The sequence below is a fragment of the Maudiozyma barnettii genome (genome assembly GCF_903064755.1).
Source record: "Maudiozyma barnettii strain CLIB 1767 genome assembly, contig: KABA2_04, whole genome shotgun sequence".
Lineage (NCBI taxonomy): Eukaryota > Fungi > Ascomycota > Saccharomycetes > Saccharomycetales > Saccharomycetaceae > Maudiozyma > Maudiozyma barnettii.
The window spans coordinates 455,688-474,193 of NW_024545241.1; the positions used below are offsets into that span (position 1 = coordinate 455,688).

General features: G+C 33.7%; 8 protein-coding genes across 8 annotated transcripts; 7 read left to right on the plus strand and 1 right to left on the minus strand.

The window, feature by feature from the left end:
* Positions 1 to 547: 547 nt before the first annotated feature.
* DSE1 (Dse1p) lies at positions 548 to 2,155 on the plus strand (the record flags this gene model as incomplete). Its single annotated transcript, XM_041550265.1, has 1 exon — positions 548 to 2,155. The coding sequence occupies one exon, from the start codon at positions 548 to 550 to the stop codon at positions 2,153 to 2,155; it is 1,608 nt and encodes a 535-aa protein (XP_041406199.1).
* Positions 2,156 to 2,319: 164 nt separating this feature from the next.
* On the minus strand, positions 2,320 to 3,774 carry YCK3 (casein kinase YCK3; the record flags this gene model as incomplete). Its single annotated transcript, XM_041550266.1, has 1 exon — positions 2,320 to 3,774. The coding sequence occupies one exon, from the start codon at positions 3,772 to 3,774 to the stop codon at positions 2,320 to 2,322; it is 1,455 nt and encodes a 484-aa protein (XP_041406200.1).
* A 424-nt stretch (positions 3,775 to 4,198) lies between these two features.
* EAF3 (Eaf3p) lies at positions 4,199 to 5,491 on the plus strand (the record flags this gene model as incomplete). Its single annotated transcript, XM_041550267.1, has 1 exon — positions 4,199 to 5,491. The coding sequence occupies one exon, from the start codon at positions 4,199 to 4,201 to the stop codon at positions 5,489 to 5,491; it is 1,293 nt and encodes a 430-aa protein (XP_041406201.1).
* An 827-nt stretch (positions 5,492 to 6,318) lies between these two features.
* SDD4 (Sdd4p) lies at positions 6,319 to 10,197 on the plus strand (the record flags this gene model as incomplete). The annotated part of the gene is made up of 1 exon (XM_041550268.1): positions 6,319 to 10,197. One exon carries the CDS (start codon positions 6,319 to 6,321, stop codon positions 10,195 to 10,197), a length of 3,879 nt encoding a protein of 1,292 aa, XP_041406202.1.
* Positions 10,198 to 10,901: 704 nt separating this feature from the next.
* Positions 10,902 to 13,583, plus strand: AGC1 (citrin; the record flags this gene model as incomplete). Its single annotated transcript, XM_041550269.1, has 1 exon — positions 10,902 to 13,583. One exon carries the CDS (start codon positions 10,902 to 10,904, stop codon positions 13,581 to 13,583), a length of 2,682 nt encoding a protein of 893 aa, XP_041406203.1.
* A 437-nt stretch (positions 13,584 to 14,020) lies between these two features.
* ROK1 (RNA-dependent ATPase ROK1) lies at positions 14,021 to 15,754 on the plus strand (the record flags this gene model as incomplete). Its single annotated transcript, XM_041550270.1, has 1 exon — positions 14,021 to 15,754. The coding sequence occupies one exon, from the start codon at positions 14,021 to 14,023 to the stop codon at positions 15,752 to 15,754; it is 1,734 nt and encodes a 577-aa protein (XP_041406204.1).
* Positions 15,755 to 16,089: 335 nt separating this feature from the next.
* Positions 16,090 to 16,530, plus strand: DSS4 (guanine nucleotide exchange factor DSS4; the record flags this gene model as incomplete). Its single annotated transcript, XM_041550271.1, has 1 exon — positions 16,090 to 16,530. One exon carries the CDS (start codon positions 16,090 to 16,092, stop codon positions 16,528 to 16,530), a length of 441 nt encoding a protein of 146 aa, XP_041406205.1.
* A 574-nt stretch (positions 16,531 to 17,104) lies between these two features.
* On the plus strand, positions 17,105 to 17,842 carry TIF6 (translation initiation factor 6; the record flags this gene model as incomplete). Its single annotated transcript, XM_041550272.1, has 1 exon — positions 17,105 to 17,842. One exon carries the CDS (start codon positions 17,105 to 17,107, stop codon positions 17,840 to 17,842), a length of 738 nt encoding a protein of 245 aa, XP_041406206.1.
* Between the last annotated feature and the right edge of the window lie 664 nt (positions 17,843 to 18,506).

The window sequence follows — 18,506 nt, forward strand, 5'->3', positions numbered from 1 at the left end:
AGGGGATAAACCATTATTCAGTAATCTATTCATTCAGTAAGGTAATGCATCAGTTCATCCAGCAGTGCAGTGAAAGTTGAATGAATTTTCTTTCGGTTTTTCGGTTTGTTTTCATTCCGCAGCTGATGTATTTTGCGGTGTGTACGGCCGTGTGTGCGCGCGCCAGTTAATTGTTTATTTATTTGCTGCGGTTTTGTTAATATTAGTACTATGCTACATTAAGGAGTGACGGTTAACTAAGCACTGGGTGAAGATCATCATCACGATCTTCACAACTCGTTAGTTGGTGTTTGTTTATGTTTACATGTATTTATGGAGAGTGTAACTATATATATCCTGTGATGACTACTTGCTGGTGATATTCTTACTATTTTATGATAGGTTCCTATATATTTATATTCATATTCATATATATATATATATATATGAATGGTGGGGTGGTGGTGGTGATCAGCTCTGTATATAATATTCTTATTGCAATGTAGTTTATATATACAGATATAGTACATATACATATACATATACATATATAGTACATACACACAGGATGAAATATTACGAACCAATAGGTGTATTCCGCCAGCCAGCAATGTATAACAATATTAACAGCAACAGCTTGTCATATAATAAGAAGAGTTGGTTGAACCATTATAATGCGAACGACCAACATTTTAAACAGAATTTACGTAAAGTGTCAGAAGATTATAATGATCATTATACGACACAAAAATTGAAGTCGGACTATTGGACAACAAGACAATTGACTGAGGAAAATGATACATGGAACGATATCGCAATATCGCAAAGTAATAATAGATTATGTATTGCGAACACAAACCAAAGTAATGAAACTAAATTATCTTTGTTTCAATTACACGACAACAACAACAGTTCTTCAAAAATCTCATTGAATAAATTACACAATGTAACTTTACCAAAAAATAACCCAGTGACAACTTTGTCTTTTGTAGAGTTTCATTCAAGGCGTCACCATGATAACGATTTATTGTTAACCGCACATCAGAATGGTTACGTGCATTTAATTACTACTTCAGCAACTGATGGTTCTCAAATTGTCTCAAGATTTAATCATTCAAAATTTATGACTTTTGATAATGATCTTACTGTTATAAATGGTGCCATGCCAATAAGACAATTGGAAAGTGATTTGAATTCAAATAACGGATTTGTCTCGTTGATTAACGAATCTTTATTCATCTATGACATTTCAATGAATAAATCACCAACGTATTTAAATCATTTCCCCTCGATTAATAAATTCGCTCTACATAAAGACACTCCCTTGGTAGCATTAGGCCAAGTAAATGGAATTTCCTTTTTAGACGTCAGAGACGCCAACAAACCAGCAATTTATTCTGTTGGTAACAACAACAATAATATTACTGCTATTGAATGGATAGACGACCATACGATCTCCTTGGGGAAAGCAAATGCCGGGACTGTTCAATTGTTCGATATTCGAATGTTACAACAACCTTCCACAACGTCAATACCTTTATGGGAATGTCATTTGGACTCAAATAGCTCGGTACGTTCTTTGAAATATAACTCAAACAATAAAACTTTATCGGTTTTGGACGATATGGGTGCATTGACTAGGTGGGACTTAGCTACACGTCCTGGTTTCAACTTCAATTTCAACTCAACAACACAGCATTGCTATTTAAAGAATGGTTTACATTCAGTGACTCGTAATCACAACGCCTCAAATGTCTTGCAATGTGGTGACACTTTGGTTAAAAATGGAAATCTTTCAGGTATGACTTTATGGAAGGATGCAGTGATTGCTCATGGGTTGAATGAATTAAGTATGCATAGAATTGTCGACATAGAGATGTCTACGTCTCCTACTTCATCGAAAACTCCTGTATCACCAACTTATTCTACTGGCACTTCCATGGATAGCATAACCATCATGGACTCCCCCATCACATTTAATGAAAATGTTACAGGTGTTGACTCTGACGCAACTTCATTGTTTGATTCATATAGTGAGGATGATCATGCTGATATCGCAACTTTAAGACCTGAACCTTTGTCTCCGATAAAGAATGGTAACGATTCTTCAATGAATAAATTGGCTTTAAAGAATTTAAGTTGTCAAACAATGGTAGAGACAACAACAATATTTTAATTAAATAGTTGATTATACAAGTACTAATATTATCTAATAACACAAACTACCAAAAAAAAATTAAAAAAAAAGGTGTATTATATGCACTCTTTTTCATTTTTTCTTTCTTTCCTAAATAAATATATCTGGATTTTCAATTTTATTTTAGTTATTTATATATTTGTCTAACGACAACAACAACAACACAATCCAGTAATCAACCGTGTCAGTATGTTTCCATCACGATTATCTATTGACATGCTATCATCGGGACTGCATTCTCGCTGTTGCTGTTCATGATAATAATTGTCACGATGATTCTCCAATCTATTTGATTGATTCCCATTGTGATAATGTGTCCCCATCGAATCATAGTTTGTATGGCGTATAGGTCTACTTGTTGTTGGTGTTTCGGCTCTTCTATTTGAATTATGATTGTTCTTTGAACGGCTTGTCTGTGATATCCTATTCAATTTAGTAGTGTCATTATGCTGTGATGTCTCTTGATGAGTATTATTATTGTTGTTGTTGTTGTTATTATTATTGTTGTGATTGTTATTATTGTTTCGCGGCGTAGCATTACCATATCCGTGTAAGTTAGCTCTTTTATTCACCGTAATGTTCCAACCTTCACCATGGTTTAGATCCATCCAATCATAATGGTTATCATCTTCCAAATGCCATTGTGTTAATACATCGTCAATAAGTCCTATTAAATAATCATAATCTGGTTCTTCTTCGAACTTTAATGATCTTACATGTTTTAAATATGTAGCAAATTGTTCAGGTATAGCACCATTCATCAATAGATCGTTAGGATCCAATTTCTGTTTTGTTAACCCAATCTTTTCATATTTTAATTTATTGTTTGGTGCTTTTAAACCCTGCCATGGTAATGAACCTCTTAAGAAATAAAAAAATACATGACCTAGGGACTCTAAATCATCTCTTCGCGATTGCTCCCTACCAAAATGTGTATTTATTGACATATATCTAGCGGTTCCACTTAATGATTTTCTTTCTCGATATGGAATATGTTGCTTAGTTCTAGGGTCTCGGTATTGTTTCGCCATCCCAAAATCCACCATATATATTAAGTTTGGATCTCCCTCAGCACTCTGTGTGACGTAACGCTGGGCACGTGAAGACGACGAAGATGAAGACGACGACGACGTTGAGGTAGAGGAAGAATGGTTCAATTGGAATTCAGACACTAGGAAATTATCAGGTTTGATGTCTCTATATATCAAATCATGTTCATGGATGGTTCTCACTCGTTGAATCATTTGTCTAGCCAATAGACAAGTAGTCTTCACGCTGAATTTACGGCCACACCATTCAAAGAGGTCCTCTAAGGAGGGACCCAAAAGGTCGATGACCAAAACATTATGCATCCCTTCTTGTCCATAGTAATACGCATGCGGTATCCCACGACAGTCGTTCAGTATCCTGTATGCCCTGAACTCGTCTCTCAATTGAGGAGTATCCGAGTTTCTTGGTTCAAATTTAATCGCAACAGGTTCTCTGGCGTCCTTGTTTAATAGATTCTCCCCTTCGAATATGACACCGAAGGAACCTTCACCAATCTTGGGACCCAGAGCGTAGTGTATCCCCACTATATGTTGATGGCGTGGAGGCATTCTTTGTGGATGATGGCAGGCAGTATGTAGTGGTTATGTGTTTATACGAAGTTCAGATTCAAATTCACTGTTGTATCAGCCTTTTTATCATGCTTTTTTCCAAATAAAATAAAATTGTAATGGATTATTATTATTATTATATATTATTTATTATTTATTATCAGGGAAAAAAAAGGTCTTTCTCAAAGTAAGGAATTTTAATCAAACAGCCAAAACAAAGAAGAGGAAAAAACAACGAATTTTTCAGAGAGAGAGAAAGAAACGCGAATTTTGATTGTCAAGATAATACATTTCACGTTGCTAGTGATATATATAAACATTTATTTATTATTTGAAACTGTGCAACACTTTGGTTACTTGTCGTTGTATTTAGGGAACGTTTTGGAGATAGGATATCAACATATAGATTAGTTAGATTTGAATAATGCTGGAACTAAACGGGAAATGTCTGGCGTTTCATGGACCATTGCTTTATGAAGCTAAGATTTTACGTATTTGGGATCCCAATAGTAAGAAAATTAGTTTTGTCGAAGAAGAACAGGATCAAGAGAGAATCAAACAGGATATCGAGAGTATCCCGCAGGAGTTGGTCTCTGAACAATGTTATTTCATTCACTATCAAGGGTGGAAAGCCACTTGGGATGAATGGATCGGAAGCACACGTATTAGGGAATATAATGACACTAATATTGCATTAAGGAAGCAATTAGTACAGGAGGCAAAGGATGCTAAGAGACAACAACAAGAATTGAAAAGACAAAAACAGAGACAAAGTACGCCTACGGGTGGTGTAAGTAAGAAACGTGGTAGTGGTCAGGATTCTTCTACAGGTAAAAATAATACTGGAAATACAGGGACAGGCCAAAGTCGTAGTCGAAGTGCTAGTGCTGTCAAATTGACAGATCATAGTAGGAAAAATGGTACCAATGGTACCAATGAACATTCATCTTCAAATGCTGGTAATGGCAACGGTAGCAACACCAATGCCAGTGGGAACGGATCGTTGAGTGGGAACAATGGAATATATTCACAACAATATTATAATATGTTAAATCAAAATTTGCCAAAGATTACTATGCATATTCCATTGAAACTGAAGTCTGTCTTAGTAGACGATTGGGAGTTCGTTACGAAAAACAAGAAATTATGCAAATTACCACGTCCCTCGACGAAAACAAATAATCAAACAATCAATGGAATATTACAAAGTTATCAACAAGAAGTCATATCTGGAGGAATGACCTCATTAGTGGAACAATCCATATTAGAAGAATATATTCTTGGTTTGAAACTATATTTCAATGAATGTTTATCCAAATTATTACTTTACAGACTAGAAAAATTACAATATGCTCGATTGGAAGAAAATTTACAACTACATAAAAAACAAGACGAAGGTACCAGTGGGAAGAATGACAGTAGTAGTATTACTACTACTAATACTACTAATATTATCACTACTTCTAAAATTGATATTTGTAACGTATATGGTTCGATACACTTGTTAAGATTGTTAAGTGTACTACCTGAATTAATGAGCGATACTACAATGGCCACCCAAAGTTGTCAATCGATAGTGCGTCAAACCGAATCACTGTTGTTGTGGTTTGCAGTACACAAAGACACCTTATTTGATATGTCTACACCAGATCAAGATGGAGACACGTACTATATCAATACATCAAGTCAATACGAAGGGTTAGCACTCGGTATGTAAGGTTGATCCAATGTAATTCAATGTCATCTGCATCCCAACCAAGAATATGTGCATATCGTAATCAGCACGAGGCTAACCGACCATATCAGTAGCAACTAATTCAATACATGTTCTGTACTCGTTATGTAACAATACAAAGTCCAGATACAATACAATGCAACATGCGTATACGTATATATGCATATATAATGTAGATAACCGGATATAACAATGGGGTAGAAGCTTTCGCGGTCGATAATCCCCCGGAGTGAACAAAAATACATAAAAACTTGCATGATAGTTCCCAGATGATAGTCACCGGTTCAGTACATTGACGGTATCTATCTCGTTGTCTTATTGTCTCTTACTAAGTATGTCTGTGTCTGTGTCACTGTTCCCACTTCTTTAAGTTTTTTGTTTTTCTGTTGCTCTCTTGCCATATTTGTCCCTGATTGGCCGTTGCTATCCTCATCCACAGCAAGCAAAGAGACAGACAGACAGACAGACAGTAAATGAGAAAGAGGTTTCTACTACTGCTACTACTAATTCAGTTCTCATTCCGGCCCGCATCCCACTACCATAACCCTCTTGAGACCCCAAACAAGTGATGATTTGCAACTTGGAATGTCTTGTATGCGATTCATTCAGTAACAGCTGAAATTCTTTTTTTTCCTGCCTCGCTGAAATTTAAAGGTCCCTTTTTCTTGGTCAAAATAAAGAAACTGAGAGAGGAAAAGTTAGTAATAATAGTAGTGCAGATAAATAAAACAGAGTCATATATATATAAATATTTCATAACTTACGACAAGAAAGTAGATCAAAAGAAGAAGAGCTTCAGTGAGAAAGAGATGGTATCTGCGACACCAGAGCAAGAGGTGATGGCTACGACGAGTGCATCAACAAGTGCAGAAGCAGTGTCAGGTGACGCTGTTATAATGTACACAACCGGAATCAATACCGGTTCTAATAACAGTAACGGCTCTAACGACGGCAGTGAACATCTACAACATGAGAGGTATGAGTGTCCTCATCCAGATTGTAATAAGAGTTTCTCTAGACAAGAACATTTGGGTAGGCATAAGTTGAACCATTGGCCTAAAGAGATCTTTACGTGTCAATATACATTTCCTGAAACTGGAGTTGCTTGTGGGAAGACATTCGTTAGAAAAGATCTATTGGTAAGACATGAAAAAAGACATACCAAGGAAAAGAATAGATTACATAGTAAAGAGAAAAATAAAGATAAATCAAAGAGTGCCACTGATACTGCTGGTAATAATGTCAGTTCTAATACTCCAAAGAAAGTCATGAAGAGGAAAAATAAAAAAAATGTTGTATCTGTGACTGTACCAGATGCAACTGCAGTTCCTGCACCAAAAAAGAGAAGAACTAAGAAAGCTACTATGAAGATAGATAGATCTGCTTCTGTTCCAGCAGTTACACAAGATTCAGCTAACACTGGGAATTCTATGCGTGGTCTTTTATCACAGAAGTTTAATTCAAGAAGTTCTGTAACGATGACAAACATTAATAACGGATCTAATGACATGAGTAATAATAATAATAACAATAACAATAACAATAACCCCAGTAATATCGGTGGTACGACTTTCTATAGTAACAATAATAATGGTAGTAGTTCGAATTTTTTTGATTGGTTATGGGCTCCAGATACAAAGCCTAAAATGAATATGAATTTGATAAATGGAAATATTAATAGTAACAGTAATGGTAATAATGTTCAAGGCGTCAATGTAAATAGTACTAACAATAATAATAGTAATATACCGAATGTTAATGTAGGTATTGCCCCACAACAGTTACCGATGCAGCAGCAACATATGCAGCAGCATCAACCTATGCAGCAACCTATTCCTCAACAGGTATCCCATGAGGCGCAACAGTACCAGATGCAACAAATACAAATGCAACAGCAAATACAACAGCAGCAGCAACAGCAGTCACAACAACATTATCCATCACAACAAGTGCAACAGACACCACAACAAATGTCTCAGCAGATAGGAAGTCAAGGGACAACACCATTCGGGCATCCAATGACTAATCCGATAGGAACACCTCAAGATCTATTTTCTGTGGATTATTTGAATCCTGATCCCTTACAGCATTTTATGCGTGAGATTAACTCCTCTATATTCCCATTCACTTCTACTAATGATGAGCCTACAACCACTGATACTAATAATAACGATAATGAAAATATTGTTACTGATCGTAGTGTAGAAGAAAGTATAAGCACTAACGTATCGCCTACAAATGTAACAATACCAGATAGGAAACTATCTACTACTGAGATACCGCATGGTAGAATACATAATGTCCCCAATAATTTCAAGATAGCTCAATCACTTACTGATTTACAACGTCATTCTTCAGAACCCGGGTTACACTCTAAAATTAGTGAAGAAGATGTTAGACGTCAAAGCTCATCAATAGATGCTTCAAAGGATAATACAAAAGTTATTCCACAGGCAAAATTAAGATATTTTGATACTCGTGGTGAAGATGTAATTGATAATTTGGGAAAACAGAAATCAAATATTGATGATATGAGGAGACAGGCCTCTTCATCAAGTAGTAATAGTGCAGACACACAGCCAAGCCGTCCTTTAGATATTGATGCGAAGATCGATGATGTAATGGATTCATATAAAGAACAACTAAAATCATCGTTGAATGCGATTCCATCTTTATTTTCATCAGATCCTAAAACTAAATACGCACTATCGGAGGCTAAATGTATGGCCTTATTTCAACATATTCCTGATATAAAATCTATTCCGCAAAGAGTCTTACAGATCACTTTGAAATCATTTTGGGATAATTTTCAACCAAAATATGGTTTATTACACAAGCCATCGTTTCAGGTTAATAATGAACCAGATATTTTGATCTTGTCTCTGATTATGACAGGTGCTAGTTATTTAGGTCCTCAATATAGAGAAACAATTTCTGATCCTATCTGTGGTCCATTGAGATGGATGATCTTTTCTCACCCAGATTTCCAACCACCCTCTCATACTTATATTATTCAGGCATTATTACTGTTAGAGAATTATGAAAAGACATGTACAAATAGATATTTACATGAGAGATCCTATTTACATCATGGTACTACTATGCAATTATTAAGAAGAACTCCTTCATTGGGTGGTCATCCATTAAGAGATAAAAAAAGACATAATCATGCTGATAAAGGCACACAACTAGATGATTTCTTAAGTGAAGAAAAGATTAAAAATGTGGTAACAAGGTGGGTTGAATATGAAAGTTTGAAAAGAGTAGCATTTTTCGCATTTTATATGGATGTGACCCATGCTGTTATCTTTGGTTATATGAATTTATTTATTAGTTTTAAACAAATACACTTGGACTTACCATGTCCCGATGAATTATGGTCAAGTTATGATTTAAGTTTTGAAAAATTGTCCGAATTTGGATTCTTTGGAGATGGTACATCGAAATACAAGAATATTACATTTTTATCTGCTTTGAAGTGTTTAATAAGAGATGTTCTGAAAAAATTGGATAATAAGGAAGTAGTTGATACATCTATGCGTGGTGCTAATGGCAGTTCTAACGGTAATGAAAATGAAAATGAAATAAGTTTATTATTTGATAATGGTAATCAAAGTATATTTGGGAAAAAAATTCTGTTGGCAGGTATCCTATCTATGATGTTTCAATGTCAAGAAGAAGCTTTTGATCCATTGATTGGTGTTGGTGCATTTATAAAGGGTATTGGTGAAGAAATTGCGAAGACAATGACATGGAGAGAAGTGATGGCGTTTGCAATTAATTATTGGTTTTGTGAAATCCAACAAAGTTGTAATGAAACTATTAATTGTTTAACACCAGATAATACTATTGATGAAGATGATGAATTTGCTAATGAGCCAATCTTACAAGTATGTGATTGGAATCGTAATGAATTAGATTGTAAATTACCTGTATATCATATGTCTCAAGTGATATTAAGAATCTTTCATCATGATTATTATATTTTTGCAGGTGTTCCATGGCGTATGAATGTTAAAGTAGGAGAAACTGAATTTGATTTAGTTTATCAAAAGATTTTAAATTTTGCCCAGGATAAATATAATGGTGGTGTCACATTAATCTATGCATATCAATTTTTATTCCAAATGTTTATTCGTGTAGATAAAGATGATCCAACAAATATTACTGTGGATCATAGTTATGATTTGAACACTGATATCTATATGACTCGTCCAAACACATTAGCATTAGTGACTTTATTAATTTGGAGTTTAAATTTTGTATTATATGGGCCTGAAGTTAGTATTTGGGATAATGGATTAAACCAACGTCAAAGTATTTCATCAAGTTATTCCAGTGATAGTGATCCAAAAGTTGCATTACGTAACGAGTACAATCAAAATTTGAAACAAAAATATGTTCCTGTGGAGTCCTTTGATGATTATTTAATCCGCATGTACAAACACTTACACATTCGTAATGATCAAGATGTAATCTCCTTCCACAACGAAATTTTCCAAAAGGCAAACTTAATACCCACTATTCCAAGAAAACAAAATATGTGTGGTTTCCTAATGCATATCATTGCGATATTTTCTACGAGTTACTGGGACTTAGGTAAAGAATTCAACCGTCTTCTAGAGAATTGTCTGGAGAGATCTTTAGGTAAAGCCTCACATACTTGTTACAACATGTACGACGTCTGATGGTCGTGACTATGAACTATTCGTTCTCTGCACGTAGATTGAAGTTCAGCCGTGCATACATGTAAATCTGTATATATCATTTAGGTTTGTTGTATCGACATTAGTTCAGTTTTATGAAATATATATATATTGTACTATTCTATTCAGTTTGTCACCGCTACCCCGGATTTACGGCTGCAAACACCGCCATAGTTAAGAAAATTGAAAAATAATTATTTTTTTGCCCGCGCAGTCGTCGTCGAGAAATTGTCGCTGTGTGATTCTTTCTTTGTACGGCAGGTGGGCGTGAAGAAAGGGGGGGGGAAGCGAGAGGGGAAGCAAAGGGTCAGAAAGATGATTAGTTAAAGAAAATACTGAAAAATATTGAAAATATTATATAAAGTATTATTAGAATAGCTATGGTAATAAGTTTTATTTAAGGTATGGGGGAAAAGGGAGAGGGTAGAGTGTTATAAAGCTGAGGAATAACTACATATATATATATATATATATGGATATAGAAAGAGGTAGTTTATTTGAACGTTTGTTATGAACGAATAAGACTCACTATATTTTATTATTTTGCTACATTAATTTACATTTTTTTGTTTTAGTTATACACTCCCGTTGATATTTCGACACACATTTATATATATATGTTTATATAGCATACATTCATTCACACAGTTATTGTTTTTTGTTACGTATGATCCGATTGTAACATCATGGAACAGATTAACTCAAATAGCAGGAAAAAACTGCAACAATTAGATATATTTAAAAAGTACGCTGCTGAATCTAAAGATGGAAATGGAGAACTCGTACTTTCATATGACGAGTTTATTGAATTGATCTCGAATTCACAGAGATTATATTCTACTTTGACAGACCATTCCTTCAATTTAAATCATGTACCTACAAATACATTTGGTTGTATCTTTTTCGCTATTGATGAACATAATAAAGGGTATTTGACCATTAATGATTGGTTCTATTTTAATAATATTTTAGAATGTAACGATTATAATTTAATTTTATTATATGAATTTTTTAGAAAATTCGATATTGAACAATTAAAACATGGTATAATAGAAAATAGTGGTACTCAAATAGATACTCATCGTATGAAAACTATTAATTATAGTGATCGTTTCTTAGATTTTAATGATTTATTATTAAATGTATCACAATTTAAAAAGACAATCGGTTTATTACAGGATTCTATGAAAAATAATACAATTTCTCTTAAGGGTAGTGGTTTGTTATTTGATTGGGATAATCTACCTCTTTGGAAACTTTATGAAACATTCCCATATGGTGGGATTTCGCAAATGAATAATAATCAAAATGCATTTATTAGTTTGAACTCTTTAATGACAATGTTACAAACCGATTTAAAGAATGATCGATTGAAACAAGGCTTTGATCAACTATCTCAATTGGATTCAAGACAGAATTGTCTAACAATAACAAGGAATCAATTAATACAACTTTTGAAAGGACTCTATTCTCATAAAGTCTCTTATGATATATTCGATTCCTTAGTTGATATTACTCCACAAGGTTCGTTGAAACGAGATGATCAAACAATTCCTTATGGTGTCTTTAGAGATGTAACTTATTTGTTCGAGAATTTCGATTTATTGAATGAAGTATTATTGAAACATGCAAGTGGAAATGGGTTGAGCGCCAGCGATTTAAGAGAATATACAATTGATAAGGAAACATTGATGGATTTATTAAATACTCAATACAATAAAGTTAATAATTTAACACGATTCTCTCCAACACAAATCGATTTATTATTTAAGATAATTTCAAATTCAAAAAAATTGCATAGAAGGAAACTTACCTCACACGATGAAAATAATGACCAAAAGATGGAACATTTCCATGAAGATTCACAAATAAATGATTTTATTAGAACGGAATACATGTATGGAACAAATGAAAAACCAAAGACTGAATTGGAATTATTTAATGATAATTATATTGATCAATCTAATGAATTTTGTCAGGATATATCAGAATATATGGATATTCCAGGCCATAGAAAATCATTGTTTAAACAAATATTTGGCTCTAGTAATGTTATATCTGACTTTGATATAGATGATGATAGTTTGACCATTGAAGATTTTACAAAAATTATTAATCCAAATTATTTGAATGATATTATTCATATTCTAGAATTGCAAAATGTTAAAAATAGTTCTCTATATGTGAATTATTATTTTTATCCAATATTTGATTCTATCTATAATTTTTGTTTGGGCTCAATTGCGGGTTGTATTGGTGCTACGGTCGTGTATCCTATTGATTTTATCAAAACAAGAATGCAAGCACAACGTTCTAATGCAAAATATAAGAACTCTATTGACTGTTTGTTAAAGGTTGTTAAAGCAGAAGGTATTAGAGGCCTATATTCGGGTCTTGGATTCCAATTGATAGGTGTAGCACCAGAAAAGGCAATTAAATTGACTGTTAATGATTTCATGAGGAAAAGACTTGTCGGTAATCAGAATCAATTGAGTGTAAGCGGAGAAGTATTATCAGGTGCATCTGCTGGGATGTGTCAAGTCATTTTCACAAATCCTATTGAAATTGTAAAGATTAGATTGCAAGTGAAATCGGAATATGTGGGTAGTGCAGATACTACGGCAATTCAAATCATTAGAAGGCTAGGTCTATCTGGTTTATACAAAGGTGTGGCAGCATGCCTAATGAGAGATGTTCCATTTTCTGCTATATATTTCCCTACTTATGCTCATTTGAAAAAAGATCTTTTCCAATTCGATCCAAATGACAAGACTAAGAGAAATAGATTAAAGACTTGGGAATTATTATTAGCTGGTGGTCTTGCAGGTATGCCAGCTGCATTCTTAACGACTCCATTTGATGTTGCAAAGACAAGACTTCAGATTGAACCAAAGCAAGGTGAAACTAGCTATAACGGTATATTCCATGCATTTAAAACTATCTTGAAAGAAGAAAGTTTTAGAAGTTTCTTCAAGGGAGGAGGTGCTAGAGTATTAAGAAGTTCACCTCAATTTGGGTTTACACTAGCAGCATATGAACTATTTAAAAACTCATTCCCGGTGCCTAATTTTGGAAGTGACTCTAAAACCTCACCTGGAGGATCTACTGATATTGGCTCTTCTGTAGCTTCCTTGGCTATATTCTCTCAACAAGCTAAGAATAATTCCAAGAAATTTGCTTATAATTCTAGCATGGAGTTATATGGACCTACTATAGACCCTTACAGTTCGAACTATCTAAACTACTATTATAAGAGCTGTGAAGTAGCTAAGACTTTTATTGATTTGGATAACAATTTTGCCAGGTTTGACAAATCAGTTTATTCTAGGTTCAATGATTACCTGAAGAGTATCGGGAGCGCTAGGTAATATAAGGAGAACGAATTTCTTCTTTGTCCATTAAAAAGATCAAGACATTAACAATTATAATTCACACTTATATACATTCATAAAACATTATATATTCAACTCAAAACATCAGATTATTTCAATATTCAGTAATGCTGTTTATTTCCTTCTCGTAGTGTGGCCGATCTGATGGGTTCCAGCGATTTTATATATTTTTTAATTTTCAGGGTAATCTTGATGAAAGTTTTTTTGCGATGAGATGAGATGCCATTTTTCACTCGGCAGGGTGAAAAAAAATTTTATCTGCTAATGTAAGAGAAAATGAATAGTACTTTTTGAGATGAGCTATTGGAGTTGAACAATCATTGATTCTTACAGGTGTTTTATGAAGCCGTAATATCCATAAGTTGAAGAATATTAGTACAGCAATACTATAACAAGCAAATAGGGACAAAAATATGGACATTTTTAGAGTACTAACTAGAGGTGCAGCTATCAACAAAAATGTTGCTGGTGTCAGCAAAGGTAACTCCGTAGATTACAGTAAAGTGGATGAAACTAAGATTGAATCTAGTGAAAGACAGGAGCATCGGATGACTAAAGAACTGGACTTTTTTCGTAATAAAAAAATTATCCATAAAGTCAACGATTTAAAGAAAAAAGACTCCGATAATGTCAATGATAATTCCGATGATGAAAAAAACAAAGATAAAAATGAGGATGATGATGTTACTGAAGATAATGATATTGGACCAAAAATTACCACCAAGAAAGAGGCTGTAACTTTACGTAAATCATACAAGGGTAATATAACAGGTGAAGACATTCCATTACCAATTGGATCGTTCGAAGATTTAATTACAAGATTCTCGTTTGATAAGAGATTACTAAATAATTTGATTGAAAACCAATTTACGGAACCTACGCCAATTCAATGTGAGGGTATTCCTATGACTTTGAAGAATAGAGACATCTTAGCATGTGCACCAACTGGTTCTGGTAAGACGTTGGCTTTCCTAATCCCTCTATTACAACAGATCATTAATGATAAAGAAACAATCGGATTAAAGGGGTTGATAATATCACCTACTAAGGAACTAGCCAATCAGATATTTATTGAATCTATCAAGCTAGCTAGTAGAATATATTTGGATAAAAAGAGACCATTACAAATTGCATTACTTTCTAAATCCTTAAGTATGAAGTTAAAGAATAAAATCATCAGCGACAAGAAATATGATCTTATCATTTCCACACCATTAAGATTAATTGATGTAATGAAATCAGAATCTCTAGATTTATCTAACTTAAAGAATATAATCTTTGATGAGGCTGATAAATTATTTGACAAGACTTTTGTAGAACAATCCGATGCAATTTTAGGCCTTTGTAACACTAAGAATCTACGTAAATCTATGTTTTCTGCCACAATTCCTTCGAGTGTCGAAGAGATTGCCAATAGCATCATGTTGGATCCGATTAGAATCATCATTGGTCATAAAGAAGCTGCCAACTCCAATATTGAACAAAAACTGGTCTATTGTGGTAATGAAGAAGGTAAATTGATTGCAATCAGACAACTCGTACAGGAAGGAGAATTCAAGCCTCCTATAATAATCTTCTTAGAATCGATTACAAGAGCCAAAGCTTTATATCATGAATTGATGTATGATAAAATGAATGTTGATGTTATTCATGCTGAAAGAACGCCTACACAGAGAGAAAAGATTATTGAAAGATTCAAGTCTGGTGAATTGTGGTGTTTGATCTGTACAGATGTGTTAGCCCGTGGTATTGATTTCAAAGGTGTTAATTTAGTCATCAATTATGATGTTCCTCGAACTGCACAAGCATATGTTCATAGAATTGGTAGAACTGGTAGAGGTGGTCGTTCTGGTAAGGCTATTACTCTTTATACCAAACTAGACTCTATTGCTATTAAACCTATAATTAACGTTATGAAGCAAAGTGGTTGTGAAGTATCTGAGTGGATGGACAAAATATCAAAGTTGACAAAGAAGGAGAAACAACAATTGAAGAGGGGTAAAGGTAAAGATGAAAGAAAGCAAATCAGTACAGTTCCTAGAGTAGACCGTTTGAAGAGAGCACGTAAACAAGAAATGATCGAAGGATCTAAGAGAAGAATGTATAAAGAGGCTCACAAAGAAACTGAAGTTTCAGAACAGGACTAAGATAATAATAAATAAAGCTCGATGGTTCCTATTATTTATATACATTTATACATTTCTATGTAAGAAGATTAACATGCATAACAATTTCGAAATAATTCTACAATCATCCAAAAGGAATTTATATATTATTGAGTGATGTTTAGCTCATAGTGAAATATCAAAATTTCAAAGGAACTTAAATTTTCTATCAAGCGTAAAAGCCGCAGGGACACAATTCTAACGATAAAAAGTTAGAAGATCTCAACACTTAAATATAGGTTTAGATATATATGTTTGAATAAAATTAGAAGGTAAATAATATCGAAAGGTTTGCTTTAATTGAACGCGAATAAAATATGTCTAAAGCTGTATGTGCATTTGAGGCTTGTGGTTGTAAAATAATTACTATCAATGACGCAAATATCATCAGTTTACCAAATACTGCTCTTGACACATTTCGCCTAATGAGACATCGTAAAGAAGTTGAACAAGATAATAACAAAAACAGTGATTTTCTAATAGTGGGTGATGTCTGGGACTTTGATAACATTGGTGTGTCAAGGGATATTCCAGCAACTAACATCACTGATGTAACAGAAGGGTCCTTGATAACTGCAGACGACTTTGTATTTTCTCATGAAGATAAGATATGGACAATCACCAAATGTGTAAAATATCTCATATGTGCTGACTGTGATAAGGGCCCGATAGGTATGGTATGTGAGATTGCTGATAAGTCAACAGGCTCGGACAAGAAGATTGTTCACATGCTAAGTCTCAAGAGTGTTACTCATTAGCGTGAGGCAAAGTGACGTAATCTTGAAGAACAAGTCAAAAATCTTATAATGGTTCGTTGAATAGAGGTGGCATCAATCCAAAACATCCTTAGAATAACAGTATATAGATGTTCATAGTATTTTATATGGATATACAGCAAGATATCATGAAGTATTACCCTCAACGACTAAATTTTCAATGTCGTGGTTCGCGATAGCCATCGTGTAAGAAAAATTTTCAAACTGAAATTTTTTTTTTCTTTGGCTTTCAAGTGGCGATGAGCTTAGAATAGCAAAAATCCGAAGAGTTTACAGAACTCCTACCCCCCCCAGCTTCGATGATCTTAACAAAAGAACATAAAGAAACTTTATATATAAGAACGCTTATTTCGTATTTACATTGTAACTCAGACTATCAGAAATCAAGAATCACTGTATTTTATTCTACTGTGTTTATTTATTGCGCTTACATTTTTTAAATACATCCTAAAGAAGAAAAGCCTTTGAAACACATATATCGAAAGATAAACTTCAAGTGATCATATTAATTAGTATTTTGATAGAAACCGAAACTTTAAGGATTAATAACGAAAAAATGGCTACCAGAACTCAATTTGAAAACTCTAACGAAATTGGTGTATTCTCCAAGTTGACTAACACATACTGTTTGGTCGCTGTTGGTGGTTCCGAAAACTTTTACTCTGCTTTCGAAGCTGAACTAGGTGACTCTATTCCAATTGCTCATACTACTATTGCTGGTACACGTATCATTGGTAGAATGACCGCTGGTAACCGTAGAGGGTTATTGGTTCCAACACAAACCACTGACCAAGAATTGCAACATCTAAGAAACAGTTTGCCAGATTCTGTTAAGATCCAAAGAGTTGAAGAAAGACTTTCTGCTCTAGGTAACGTTATCTGTTGTAACGATTATGTTGCTTTGGTTCACCCTGATATTGACAGGGAAACCGAAGAACTGATAAGTGATGTTTTAGGTGTTGAAGTTTTCCGTCAAACCATCTCTGGTAATATTCTAGTCGGTTCATACTGTTCCTTGAGTAATCAAGGTGGTCTAGTGCATCCTCAAACTACCATTCAAGATCAAGAAGAACTTTCTTCTCTGTTGCAAGTTCCATTAGTTGCCGGTACCGTCAACCGTGGTTCTTCAGTCGTTGGCGCTGGTATGGTTGTTAATGACTACTTAGCTGTCACTGGTTTAGATACTACTGCTCCAGAATTGAGTGTTATTGAAAGTATCTTCCGTTTACAAGATGCTCAACCGGAATCTATTTCTGGTAATCTACGTGATACCTTAATCGAAACATATTCTTAAGCATATCGGGATAATATATTATTAGACGAAAAATATATATATATTTTTTTTCGACTTTATTTTCATTTTCCTAACTTCCTCATATTTAAATTGAACAAATTAAATGTAAAGCCAGAAGAGACTACATCATTCATTATTATTTTTCTTTTACCTTTCATTTATATCTTCTGACGCATATGTTAGTCATCTCTATTTTTAAAAAAAATATGTATAGATATTGATGATTATTTGATTGTTCTATTTTTAACTGAAAGAAGTTTTTGCCTTTGGTTCTGTAAGATATTAGAAGATAGGATAGAATGGTATCACATTTTATTTTATTTACTGTGTAAATTATTCATATAAGAAATTGCATTCCTTTTTTTTTTTGGTTATTCAACATTAGGTATGTATTCTTAACATAACTATTTCTCAGCCCAGTTGATATCATGACGGTTTCAATCTAGGCTAGGCTTCCTGTATAATTAATTAGTATTATTATATTTTTTATACCTTTCGGTAGGCGGTGGTAACCTTTTCCATTATAGAGACTTAAGAAAAAAATTAAGATTTTTTCTATCTATTTATGTCATCGTTTAATAAAAAAAATTAGAATTTCTATATCTAGTATTACGTATTTTTGCATGAAAGCAATATATATGAATAAGTTTGTTGAAAAAGCGTC